Source organism: Cherax quadricarinatus, chromosome 87, assembly GCF_038502225.1.
Source record: "Cherax quadricarinatus isolate ZL_2023a chromosome 87, ASM3850222v1, whole genome shotgun sequence".
In the NCBI taxonomy this organism is placed as follows: Eukaryota; Metazoa; Arthropoda; class Malacostraca; order Decapoda; family Parastacidae; genus Cherax; species Cherax quadricarinatus.
The window spans coordinates 10854101-10869108 of record NC_091378.1 but is presented as its reverse complement, the minus strand read 5'-3'; the positions used below and the strand labels follow the sequence as shown (position 1 = coordinate 10869108).

Here is a 15008-nt window from a genome sequence, read left to right as displayed (position 1 = left end):
TATGTGCGGGTTATTTGTGTATCGTTCCAGTCACGGTATTTTGCCTTTTTATTATTTATGCTATATCTAGAAAGCCTCTTGTTATACAAAGTATTTAGGGCAAATTAGGTCAATTTTGTACCCAGGATGCGACCCACACCAGTCGACTAACACCCAGGTACTTATTTTAGTGCTAGGTTAAAAGAAACAACAGTTGTCATAAGAAAACACCTCCTAACGTTTCCACTCGTACCGGGTATCGAACCATGGACTTCAGTGTATGAGGTGAGTGCGCTAGCAGTCAACTCCTGTATTCTACAATAAACGGCGTTTAAAGACTGACCATCTACTGTAGATAACACAAAATTGTGCCCATTTCCTACAGTACCGTCCTGGTTTTGGTTCCCAACCTTGTCAAACTTGGCAGCAAGATATTCTGGGCACTGTTTGTGCGCAATTTTATAAATGTAACTTCAGTTGCTTTACTCTGTCTTCAACATTCAGAATATCCAGTTGTTGTAAGTCATTCTGGCATACATGCTGTCTTGGACCCATGTCCAAGACAGCATTTTATTCTGGGTGATTTGAGCTTACATTCCCTTACATGCATATATATATATATATATATATATATATATATATATATATATATATATATATATATATATATATATATATATATATATATATATATATATTATTGTGACCACGAACGAGTGATATTGATCAATAATAACACTGCACTAGCCAAGGACTCGAACCCATGCTGCTTTGGCCTGCCTCATGGTGAGCGAAAACACATGACACCCTTATCCACTGAACCATACGATCCTTTATTCATAAAAGAGTAGGGCATCCAGCGGAACTGGATGTTGTACTCGCTACCCAAGGACACACGATAGTGTGGATGACTCTAGGCTAATTTCATTCTAGTCCCTATTTGGTGTACTAGTTCAACGAGCAGTATTTTACATTATTGTGACCACGATGCTGTGAACAGGTCCCTGATGTATTCTTTCCCACTGTCACCCCTGTCTCCAACTCTTATGAAGTCATTACATCTGACGTTCCTACCTCTTCGCCTTCTCCCGTTCTTACTATTGCGCCCAGTTCCATTTTCCTTGTTTATTCCCTTACACGGTTCTCTAAGGCTGGGCGCCCACAGGTCCCTGTTCGTACTCTCTTCCATAGTCATATTTATTATTATTATTATTATTATTATTATTATTATTATTATTATTATTATTATTATTATTATTATTATTGTTGTTGTTGTTGTATTAAAGGTAAAACGTAACTGCTGGCAATAGTAATTTAATTCACTTTCTTGTACTTTACACAGAACTGATAAATTTGTTCGGTTTCTGTTTTAGAAGTAACTAAGGCGACGAGGTAACTCAGTCACCTTACTTTAAGCAAACTCTGACATTCCTCTCTTATTACTCGCTTAGCTTTATCCGTCATCATTGATGGGTCTGAACAAGTAAATGATCTGTTGAAATAGTGCTTCCATTTTCTGCAGTTAGAGGTAATCAGTCCCTTATTCTTGCAGAATTATACACAAGAGACAGTGAAAGATGAAGTAATCAGTCTTCAGCTCTATAAGTGTTGAGTATGGTGTAAGAGTACGGTGATGTGATGTGCTTCTTCGAGTACATAGTTCAGAAAGAACAAAAAGGCACAATACCGTGACTGGAACAATACACAAATAACCCGCACATGGGAGGAGCTTACGACGACGTTTCGGTCCGATTTGGACCATTTACAAAGTCATATTCAGGTTATAATGTGAAGGCCCTTTAGCCTTGTCGCTGTTTATAAATCGATTTTATCCCCCAAAATCTTAAGTTAATGTCTTTGCCTAGTCTAACAGATCATCGTAATTATAATTCCTCATTATATTTTGTAGGTACTGACTTAGTTGACTGTGCACTCCACAAAGAGCTTCTTTCCCATGTCCAACCAGGTGTTTCTGGGTTATAACACCGTAGCCTTGACTTCCTCCATGTGAATCCAGATCTGTCTGTTGAAAGCTTCCGCAGATTTTACTAGTTCCATTTTGAGGTTATTAGTACATTAATGTATAGTCGTGGGAGATATTTTTTTTTCATTGAATAAATTCCTAATGCATTATTTAAATTCCTCCCATTCATACACATTTTCTAACCATGGCAAGAGGTCTCTCTGTCCACTGTTATCATGGTTCTGGCAAGAAAAATTTGTTCACTTTCATGGGATACCTAATGAGGTGCTTGTTATACAAGGTTAATTTTTGCAAGACCAAACAATTCGTAAATTAATTTTCTGTATTCAGCTACTTACTGAAAACTTACAAGGAAAATTTACAAGGCTCTTCTATCACTCAAGTTCCTTAACTTAGTGTTAATTGTAGGTAAACGATGGAAAGTTTGCGAACTTCGTCCCTTGATGAATAATCCCACCGTTTTTGGTACCATTTTTCACAACCATTTTATTTCACAATTCTCTAGGTGAGATCCCACAATAAAAAAATTTACACTGCAATCTTTATCTCACATTACCGTCTGTAAACAGTTCTCATAATACTGGTTTATTCCACTGTTAATTTACTCGTTGGATAGACGCAATACTTAGCGTGTTCCAGTCTCACTCTTGGTATACTTCCTGGAGTCTGTTACCATCAGCAACGTAAAGAAATTGATTGCGATGCTGGACGTCATTTTATTTAGGTAAATATTTGCACACAAAAAAAAGAAAAGCATATCTTAGTTTTATTTTTAAACCCATGAAATAGTTTTACCAAAGGAAATACTGGAAATATTAATTAATAGTTATATTTAACGTCAATAAATATAGGAGACACTCCACATATCTCAGACGTTGATATTACATCTCGAGCCTCTTCTGGATCATGCTTCTCCTGTATGAATAATAAACACATTAATAAGAACGCCAGACCTAGATTCACTCCACATAAAGACCAGGAAAGTCATATTGGTAGGCGTTTAATTATTAAAGACATATTGGTTTGTTCTCATTTGTTGATACGTTGTGTGAGGCAGAGAGCTGCCAGAGTTACCATATTCAAAATCAAGTAGGTTTTTAGAAGGTAGTGAAGGTCCCTCCAGTTTTCTATGGCCTCCAACTGTTACCAGCACATTGCTATGGTTATAGAAAAAAGCTGGGAACCTGAAATCCCATAAGAGCTAAATGAGTTAAAAAGCACAGAGAAGCACAGCCAACTCTCCACCAATTATTGGTGTTTAAAATTCTCCCGAAGCTCAGTCATGGGAATGTTTTGCGATGTCTTTGCACTGTGCCGTCTGTCTTCTTTGCTTTCGCTGTCTTCGCTCCCTAACTCTGTGTTTTCTCGCTATCCCTCTCCTTAAATATATAGAAGCCCTCTCTTTTTCTCATTAGCTCCCCTCCTATCAGAGCATGCCATTCAAATTTTGTTGACCACTCCTAGGGCTTGTTACATTTGGCATAAGTTGAATTATCTCATAATTTACCCTGAGGCAAAGCCTAACCCAGATTTACAAGATCTGACTTATAATGATCTAACCTGTCCTGTCTACTTACTATTACCACCAACATTACTACTACTACTACTACTACTACTACTACTACTACTACTACTACTACTACTAATACTAATACTACTATTACTACTATTACTGCTACTACTACTATTACTACTATTACTACTACTATTACTACTATTACTACTACTACAACTACTGCTACTATTACTACTACTACTACCAGACCCATGAGAACATTAATCTGACTGTTCATTACTTCTTTTCTAATCCTTAATCCCTTGGCCCATTGTTTTCAAGAATATGTGAGTAGAAAAAAACGTCTGGGGCTACTGGCATCTTGTATAATGGGAGACAAATTAATAAGAATGTTATACTTTTTCTCACCGCACCCATTTTCTATTCTTGCTTATCAAGCCCCTGTTGTGTACTTTGGTTCTGGTTTCTACCTTCATTTAGTTTTTCCAGTGTTCCCTCATTCTAGCCACCTTTCATACAGTCTGCGTCCCCTCTTTCTGGCCACCTTTCATACAGTCTACGTACCCTCGTTCTGATCAACTTTCATACAGTCTGTCCCCTCGTTCTAGCCACCTTTCATACAGTCTGTGTCCCATTCTTCTGGCCACCTTTCACACAGTCTGTGTCCCCTCATTCTCGTTCACCTTTGAAACGGTCTATGTCCTTTCGTTCTGGTCCCTCCTTTATCTAGTCTACCTATTGTTACCTGTTCGTAAAAAAAATCATAAGTTAAATGCTGGTATTTCAAAGTTTAATATAATTCTCGTGACATCATACTTTCATCAGACCGTCAGATATGATAACAGACCATTAGATATGATAATGATATTATTCCAACTTTCTATCGAGATCATACACATTACTCTGAATATTAGTAGGTGAGTATTTCACCAGTGAAAGTGCACTAAGAGGTATGCAGAACATACGCTGTGAAAAAATAGCGAACTTCCAAGAGCTGTCATGATTTCACACATTATTAGGTGGTTGTTTTGCATATTGTGATACAATCTGTTTACTTTGACCTTTTTGCACTAAGAGGTATGTATCTTTTTGTGTATATATGTATATACGCTGAGCTTACTTAAATTCTAATTCTTGGGATGAAAATATTCTTCAGTCGAAGTTTTCATCTGAAAGAAAATCATAATTGACCCACATGCAGCCAATAAATTATATTCTAAATAAAATGACAAATTACATTTAATCCATCTCACTACAGCCATGACGAGCCTCTTCCCGTTCCTGACTATCCTGGCAAGATCTCTAGGTATCGAAGAGAGCGAACTATCAATTGTACTGGCTCTCTCCCCAGTAATTGCCCTCCTCGGCCCTCCCGTCACTGGAATACTTGCTGACAGAATTGGCAACTTCAAGGTATGTTATTATAATTATTATATTCGCTGGGAATCGCTAAACCGTAAGAATCACATAGCGATTGAATGAATCTTTACATGGAATATAATAACAGCGATTCAACTTATGGCAATTGTACAAATGATCAAGCGAATGTGAACGAATAGTATAATATCCTTGGAAAACTAATATAGAAATTTAAGTACACACACACACACACGCACACACACACACACACACACAAACACACACACACACACACACACACACACACACACACACACACACACACACACACACACACACACACACACACTCAGAATAGATGTTTCAGATATGACAGGGACTGAAGGCAAGAACATGTCAATGGAAGGAAACAAAATGCCTCAGAGGAAGCAGATGGAGACTCAGTGGGAGGAGGAAAGGGCGAGGTCAGTTTTTGTGTACGGGCTCCAAGAAGCCAAGGGGGCCAACTTTGAAGAAATAAAACAGGAGGAGAAAAAAATGATTGAAGGCATCATGAAAACAATAGGGGAGGGCAATATGACCCAGGTGACAAATTTTCAGAGAATTGGGTGGTTTGCGAGTGGAAGGATACGGCCTGTCAGAGTAACTTTCAAGGAAGAATCAGTTCGAATCAGGATTCTGCAAGAGAAAGCAAGACTGAGAGACAAAGAGGGGTACCAGAGAGTATACCTCGACCGCGACAGAACACAAGAAGAAAGGACTACACTGAAAGAGAGGGTACAGAGACGCAAGGAGGAACGAGAAGCAATGAAAATGAGCAGGACCCAGACACAGGAGGAAGGGCAAACACACCCCACAGAATCTCCCACCAAAAGACCCCACCCGCGACATTCCCAACGCAACTGAGCAACCTATACTCCAACCCACTCACTGTTCCCTCTGCCACCAACCCCCATATCACAAACCTCACCCCAACAGCTGTCCCTTATGGGCATTCTGACCCCACCCCCATCAACACATACCCCACCTACACCACAGCCCCATATAGGCCCCCACCAAGGCTCTCCCTCCCCCAACCCCAATATACTTGCATGACCACAATGATAGAAAAGAAACTAAAGGTTTGGTACACAAATGCGGATGGAATAATGAATAAACATGAGGAGTGGAATGAAAGAATCAGTGAAAAATCCCCAGACATCATAGCAGTCACAGAAACAAAACTCGCTGAGATAATAACAGACACAATCTTCCCAACAGGATATCAGATCCTGAGGAAAGATAGAAGGAGTAGAGGGGGAGGAGGGGTTGCACTGCTCATAAAACACCAATGGGGATTTGAGGAAATGGAAGGCATGGACATGATTGGAGAAAGAGACTACATTGTAGGTACAATTCAGTCCGGAGAACATAAAGTAGTCATTGGAGTGATGTATAACCCACCACAGAACTGCAGGAGGCCAAGAGAGGAGTACGAAGAAAACAACAGGGTGATGGTGGACACACTGGCTGAGGTGGCAAGAAGAGCTCACTCGAGCAGAGCAAAGTTACTGGTAATGGGCGATTTCAACCACAGGGAGATCGACTGGGAAAACCTGGAGCCACATGGGGGTCCCGAAACATGGAGAGCAAAGATGATGGATGTGGTACTTGAAAACCTCATGCATCAACATGTCAGGGACACAACCAGAGAGAGAGGGGAGGATGAGCCAGCAAGACTGGATCTTGTGTTCACCCTGAGCAGTTCAGACATCGAGGACATCACTTACGAGAGGCCCCTTGGAGCTAGCGATCATGTGGTTCTGAGTTTTGACTATATAGTAGAGTTACAAGTGGAGAAGGTAACAGGAACTGAAGGGGACAGGCCAAACTATAAAAGGGGGGACTACACAGGTATGAGAAACTTCCTGCAGGAGGTTCAGTGGGACAGAGAAATGGTAGGAAAATCAGTAAACGAGATGATGGAATATGTGGCAACAAAGTGCAAGGAGGCAGAGGAAAGTTTTGTTCCCAAGGGAAACAGAAATAATAGGAAGACCAAGACGAGTCCTTGGTTTACCCGAAGGTGTAGGGAGGCAAAAGCTAAGTGCAACAGAGAATGGAAAAGGTACAGGAGGCATAGGACCCAGGAAAACAAGGAGATTAGTAGAAGAGCCAGAAACGAGTATGCGCAGATAAGGAGGGAGGCCCAGAGACAGTATGAAAACGACATAGCATCGAAAGTCAAATCTGACCCGAAACTGCTGTATAGCCACATTAGGAAGAAGACAACAGTCAAGGACCAGGTGATAAGGCTGAGGAAAGAAGGTGGGGAACTCACAAGAAACGATCAAGAGGTATGTGAGGAGCTCAACACGAGATTTAAGGAAGTATTTACAGTAGAGACAGGAAGGACTCTGGGGGGACAGACCAGATGGGGACACCAACAAGGAATACACCAACAAGTGTTGGACAACATACATACAGATGAGGAGGAGGTGAAGAAACTGCTAAGGGACATCGATACCTCAAAGGCAATGGGACCGGACAACATCTCTCCATGGGTCCTTAGAGAGGGAGCAGATATGTTGTGCGTACCACTTACCACAATCTTCAACACATCCCTGGAAACTGGGCAACTACCTGAGGTATGGAAGACAGCAAATGTAGTTCCCATTTTCAAAAAAGGAGACAGAAAAGAGGCACTAAACTATAGACCTGTGTCATTGACGTGTATAGTATGCAAAATTATGGAGAAGATTATCAGGAGGAGAGTGGTGGAGCACCTGGAACGGAACAGGAGTATAAATGCCAACCAGCACGGATTCACGGAAGGCAAATCCTGTGTCACAAACCTTCTGGAGTTTTATGATAAAATAACAGAAGTAAGACAAGAGAGAGAGGGGTGGGTTGATTGCATCTTCTTGGACTGCAAGAAGGCCTTTGACACAGTTCCTCACAAGAGATTAGTGCAGAAGCTAGAGCATCAGGCGCATATAACAGGAAGGGCACTGCAATGGATCAGAGAATACCTGACAGGGAGGCAACAACGAGTCATGGTACGTAATGATGTATCACAGTGGGCACCTGTGACGAGCGGGGTCCCACAGGGGTCGGTCCTAGGACCAGTGCTATTTTTGGTATATGTGAACGACATGACGGAAGGGTTAGACTCAGAAGTGTCCCTGTTTGCAGATGATGTGAAGTTAATGAGGAGAATTAAATCTGATGAGGACCAGGCAGGACTTCAAAGAGACCTGGACAGACTGGACACCTGGTCCAGCAAATGGCTTCTCGAATTTAATCCTGCCAAATGCAAAGTCATGAAGATAGGGGAAGGGCACAGAAGACCACAGACAGAGTATAGGCTAGGTGGCCAAAGACTGCAAACCTCACTCAAGGAGAAAGATCTTGGGGTGAGTATAACACCGAGCATGTCTCCGGAAGCACACATCAATCAGATAACTGCTGCAGCATATGGGCGCCTGGCAAACCTGAGAACAGCATTCCGACACCTTAGTAAGGAATCATTCAAGACACTGTACACCGTGTATGTCAGGCCCATACTGGAGTATGCAGCACCTGTTTGGAACCCGCACTTGATAAAGCACGTCAAGAAACTAGAGAAAGTACAAAGGTTTGCAACAAGGTTAGTTCCAGAGCTAAGGGGAATGTCCTATGAAGAAAGATTAAGGGAAATCGGCCTGACGACACTGGAGGACAGGAGGGTCAGGGGAGACATGATAACGACATATAAAATACTGCGTGGAATAGACAAGGTGGACAAGGACAGGATGTTCCAGGGAGGGGACACAGAAACAAGAGGCCACAATTGGAAGTTGAAGACACAAATGAGTCAGAGAGATAGTAGGAAGTATTTCTTCAGTCATAGAGTTGTAAGGCAGTGGAATAGCCTAGAAAATGACGTAGTGGAGGCAGGAACCATACACAGTTTTAAGACGAGGTTTGATAAAGCTCATGGAGCGGGGAGAGAGAGGGTCTAGTAGCAACCGGTGAAGAGGCGGGGCCAGGAGCTAGGACTCGACCCCTGCAACCACAAATAGGTGAGTAGTACAAATAGGTGAGTACACACACACACACACACACACACACACACACACACACGATCAGGCAGGTACAACAGCTAAGGCACTGCAATGGATCAGAAAATACCTCACAGGAAGGCAACGAGTCATGGCACGTGACGAGGTGTCAGAGTGGGCGCCTGTGACAGTGGTGTTCCACAGGTGTCAGTCCTAGGACCGGTGCTGTTTCTGGTATATGTGAATAGCACTACAGAAAGGATAGACTCAGAAGTGTCCCTGTTTGCAGACGATTTGAAGCTAATGAGGAGAATTCAATCGGATGAGGATCAGGCAGAACTACAAAAGGATCTGGACAGGCTGGCAGCCTGGTCCAGCAACTGGCTCCTGGAATTCAACCCCACTAAGTGCACAGTCATGAAGAATGGAGAAGGGCAAAGAAAGCCTCAGAGTACTGGTTAGGGGGACAAAGACTGCAAACCTCACTCAAGGAAAAGAACCTTGGGGTGAGTATGCCTATTATATCTTCTGAGATGCACATCAACCAAGTAATTACTGCAACATATGGGCACCTGGCATGCCTAAGAATGGCATTCCGACACCTCAGTAAGGAATCGTTCAAGATTCTGTACACTATAAACGTCAGGTTCATACTGGAGTATGCAACGCCGGTTTGGAACCCACACCAGGTCATGAACGTCAAGAAATTAGAGAAAGTGCAAAGGTTTGCAACAAAACTAGTCCCGGAGCTAAGAGGTATATCCTACGAGGGAAATCGACCTGGCAGCACTGGAGGACAGGAGGGATAGGGGGACATAATAACGGCATATAAAATACTGAGAAAAATTGACAAGGTGGACAGAGACAGGATGTTTCAGGGATGGGACACAGCAATAAGGGGTCACAATTGGAAGTTGAAGACTCAAATGAATCACAGGGATGTTAGGAAGTATTTCTTCAGTCATAGAGTTGTTAGTAAGTGGAAATGTCTGGAGAGAGAAGTAGTGGAGGCAGGATACATATATAGCATTAAGAAGAGGTATAATGAAGCTCATGGAGCAAGGAGAGAGTGGGCCTAGTAGCCACCAGTGAAGAGGCAAGGCCAGGAGCTATGACTCGATTCCTGCAACCACAATTGAGTATATATATATATATATATATATATATCTATATATATATATATATATATATATATATATATATATATATATATATATATATATATATATATATGTCGTGCCGAATATGTAAAACTGGTCAATTAGCAAGAACTCATTTAAAATTAAGTCCTTTCCGAAATTTTCTCTTATACGTTTAAAGATATATTTTTTTCATTAATGTTAATGTAAAAATTTTTATTTTGCACCAAAAGAATCTTAGAAAACTTACCTAACCTTATTATAACAAGAACAATTTATTTTAGCCTAACCCAACTATATATATTTTAGATTTGTTTACAGTAATTTAATACTAAACAAACACAGTGAAATATATTTTTTTCGTTAGGTTCAGAATGATTTTGGTGAAATTATTGCATACACAAATTTTAGCTTGTCCTATATGGCAAGATGAGCGTTGCTATTTAAACCAAGATCGCAAGTTCTGCCTATTCGGCACGACACACACACACACACACACACACACACACACACTCACACACACACACACACACACACACACACACACACACACACACACACACACACATATACACACACACACATATATATATATATATATATATATATATATATATATATATATATATCGTGCCGAATAGGTAAAACTGGTCAATTAACAAGAACTCATTTAAAACTAATTTCTTTCTAAAATTTTCTCTTACACGTTTAATTTAGCTTAATTTAGTTTAATTTTTACGTAATTATTCCATACACAAATTTTCGTTTGCCATATTCGCTTGCCTTATTGCCCTATCAGAACATAAGAAAGAAGGAACCCTACAGCAGGCCTACTGGCCCATGCGAGGCAGGTTCAAGTCTCCTACCGGCTTAAGCCAATGCCCGAACCTAGTCAGGTTAGGTTACATTCACTTAAGGAAGGAACACGGCAATTGACCTAGTAGCACAAGCTAATCAGGTCCAACTCACACCCACCCACACCCACTCATGTATTTATCTAACCTATTTTTAGAACTACACAACATTTTAGCCTCTATAACTGTACTCGGGAGTTTGTTCCACTCATCCACAACTCTATTATCAAACCAGTGCTTTCCTATATCCTTCCTGAATCTGAATTTTTCCAACTTAAAACCATTGCTGCGAGTCCTGTCTAGGCTAGATATTTTCAGCACGCTGTTTACATCCCCTTTATTTATTCCTGTCTTCCATTTATACACCTCAATCATATTCTCCCTAATTCTACGCCTTTCTAGAGAGTGTAGGTTCAGGGCCCTCAGTCTATCCTCATAGGGAAGGTTTCTGATACATGGGATCAACTTAGTCATCCTCCTTTGTACGTTTTCCAGAGCATTTATATCCATTCTGTGATACGGTGACCAAAACTGTGCAGCATAATCTAAATGAGGCCTAACCAAGGATATATAGAGTTGAAGAACAACCTGAGGACTTCTATTATTTATACTTCTTGATATGAAGCCAAGAATTCTATTAGCTTTATTGCGAACACTAATGCACTGTTGTCTTGGTTTCAGATTACTGCTAACCAGAACTCCTAAATCTTTTTCGCAATCCGTAATATTAAGATCTTCATTATTTAGTTTATATGTGGCATGGTTATTTAGCTGTCCAACATTTAAAACTTTGCATTTGTCTATATTAAACTGCATCTGCCACTTCTCCGACCATTGCGTCAGTCTATTCAAATCTTCCTGGAGTGATCTAATGTCCTCATTAGAATGAATTGGACGGCCTATTTTGGTGTCATCAGCAAACTTGCTTATGTCGCTATTTATGCCCTCATCAATGTCATTTATGTAGATTGTGAACAAGGGGCCCAACACTGACCCCTGTGGAACACCACTCGTGACGCTTCCCCACTCTGATTTCTCCCCATTTATGCAAACTCTCTGCTGCCTATTTGTCAACCATGCCTCTATCCAGGAAAAAAATTCTCCTATTCCATGTGCCTTAATTTTCCTCAATAGTCTCTGATGTGTGACCCTGTCAAAAGCCTTACTGAAGTCCATATACACAATATCATATTCATTACCATGATCTACCTCCTCAAACACCTTAGTGAAAAAAGTTAATAAATCGTAAGCCAAGAACGCCCCTTTGTAAAACTATGCTGAGATTCGTTGATTAATTTATGCTTTTCAAGGTGGCTATGAACTGCCTCAGCAATTATTGATTCCATAAATTTTCCCACTATGGAGGTTAGGCTTATTGGTCTATAGTTCGAAGCTAAGGACCTGTCACCTGCTTTGAAATAAGGTATCACATTTGCCATTTTCCACTTATCTGGCACCATGCCAGTTTGTAGTGATATGTTGAAAAGATTAGCCAAAGGTTTACTAAGCTCCTCTTTACATTCCTTTAGAACCCTTGCATACAGTTCATCAGGGCCTGGAGATTTGTTAGGTATTAATTTATCTATTTGCCTAAGGACCATGTCACTTGTAACCCTAATCGTGCATAGTTTATTATCGTTCTGTACTACAAAATTTATTATTTCTGGAATATCGCTAGTATTTTTCTGTGTAAAAACTGAGAGGAAGTATGTGTTAAAAATTCTACACATTTCCTTGTCACTGTCCGTGAGCTGACCCGAGTAACTTTTGAGTGGACATATCTTGTCCCTGATCTTACTTCTGTACATCTGAAAGAATCCTTTTGGGTTAGTCTTTTTGTTTTTCTTATTCCCTTTTTTTATTTCTCTCTTTAACTGAATATATTGATTTCTTAATTGCCTCTTTCCTCTCTTTATTTGCCTATATATGCCTCTCTTTTGACCAATTAAATGTTTTAATCTATTGTTCATCCATTTAGGATCATTTTTGTTTGATCTGATTTCCCTATTTGGAACATAAGTTGTCTGAGCAGATAGAACTATGCCCTGGAAAACGTCACATGGGCAGTCATCACCACCTACCTGACCCTTAGTCAGGTCATTCCAGTTCAGTCCACCCAAGTAATTTTTCAGTCCTATGAAATCAGCCAAGCGGAAGTCAGGGACAGAGACTTGATTGCCATTATTAGGGAAATTCGATGATATATTAAAACTGAGTGATTTGTGATCACTTTCCCCAAGCTCATCATTAACCTCAAGATTATTAATTAGTGTTTCCCTGCTAGCAAGAACCAAGTCAAGCAGGTTATTTCCTCTAGTTGGTTCTGTCACAAACTGTTTTAAAAAACAATCCTGAATCGTATCAAGAAAGTCACTTGACTGTCAAATTGCTCCAGTCAATCTATCTATAGTTGAAATCTCCCATTAGCACAACATTTTCGTATGTATATGCCTTACGAATTTCGTCCCTTAGAAGTTTACTGCACTCCCTATCAAGGTTTGTGGGCCTGTAAATCACACCCAAAATTAGTTTTTTACGGCCCTCGAGAAGCTGTAACCAAACAGATTCAGTGGCTGATGATTCTAATTTTATATCTTGTCTAACACAATTTAAATTGTCTCTGACATACATCGCTACTCCACCACCCTTCCTGTTGACCCTGTCATTGTGGAATAATTTATTGCCTTGTATGTGACATTCAGAGGGCATCTCTCTATCTTTCAGATTGAGCCAATTGCACTTGCAATTAATCTTAGCTCATCTATCTTATTTCTTACACTCCTTCTATTAGTATAGTAGACCTTAAGGGAGATAGTCCCTTGCTGCCCTCTGCTCTCTCCCTTTGTTTGCTGACCTGATCTATTGTCTTTATTTATAACTTCATAATGAATGTCTTTTATACATTTACTGTTTACAACCCTAGTGTTGCAACCTGCCTGTTTCCCACACACACCCATACCTCTATCTTCTATTAGTTTAAAATCCTAGGCATTTCAGCAATGGCCCTCTTAATTGAGTTTGCAAGTGCTACCACCCCAGCCCCAGAGAGATGTACCCCATCCCTTGCATACATGTCATGTTTGCCATAAAAGTTGTTCCAATTGTCAATGAATGGGATTGCAAGTTTCTTGCAGTATCTGTCTAGCCAGCAATTTACACCAATTGCCCTAGACAACCAACATTGCCCACTCATTGCCATATTAAACTTAAGTAAGTCTCAAGTTTGCCCAAAATGCTCAGCATATGAAGGGGCTTTTGGCATGTAAATTTAATAGTTATGCTCCTTTGTACAAACATGTATCATGCTGTAATAAAATTATTATTATCATTAAAACAATCCCCCACAACCACTATTTCCACAGAGCCACATTATTCCTATGACCTCACCCGCACGCCTTACCTGACCTTCCACCCTAACATGCCGTCCACATACCATTACACCACTTAGTTACCCACCATGCTCATTACCACCAACTACACAATCGACTGCCCAGTCACCCATCATCCAGTCACCACCCACACCAGGCCACTGACAAGCACAATCTTTGCTCACACCACTCCCCCATAGCTTCAAGCCCACATGGCCCCACACCTTATTCATGCTTTCACTCACCATTTCCCTATAGCTTCTAGCCCACTCTCACAACCCCAAGCCTACACCTTACCCATGTTTTCACTGCCCACACACCCTAACACGCCAGCTACATTCCTAGTCGTGTAGACACCAGCCACACTTAATTACTGACCACACCAACTGCACACTCACCCACTCAGTCACCCATCATCCACACTACCACCCACACTGGGCCACCAACACTGCCACCTATATGGTCACCATCACACCACAACGTTGCCTCCATCCTCTATCCCTACAACCCTCCAAAACCCCAACATCATAAGAACATGAAGAAGAAACACTGCAGCAGGCCCTCTGGCTCATGCGAGGCAGTTCCAAGTCGCCTACGGGCTTATGCCACTGACGCATCCTAGTCAGGTCCAGGTCACATCCACTTAGCAAAGGAGCACGGCATCAGACCTATTGGCACACGCTAGTCAGGTCCCACCTGCACCCACTCATGTATTTATCTAACCTATTTTTAAAACTACACAATATTTTAGCTTCTATGACGGTACTCAGGAGTTTGTTCCACTCAT

General features: G+C 41.0%; 1 protein-coding gene across 1 annotated transcript in view; it reads left to right on the top strand.

The window, feature by feature from the left end:
- The window catches only part of LOC128703827 (major facilitator superfamily domain-containing protein 6), a gene marked incomplete at its 3' end in the record, with an annotated part of 347143 nt that overhangs the window by 63907 nt on the left and 268228 nt on the right, over positions 1-15008 (top strand). Inside the window, 1 exon segment of the mRNA XM_070103751.1 lies at positions 4738-4892. Coding sequence (XP_069959852.1) covers positions 4738-4892 — 155 coding nt within the window.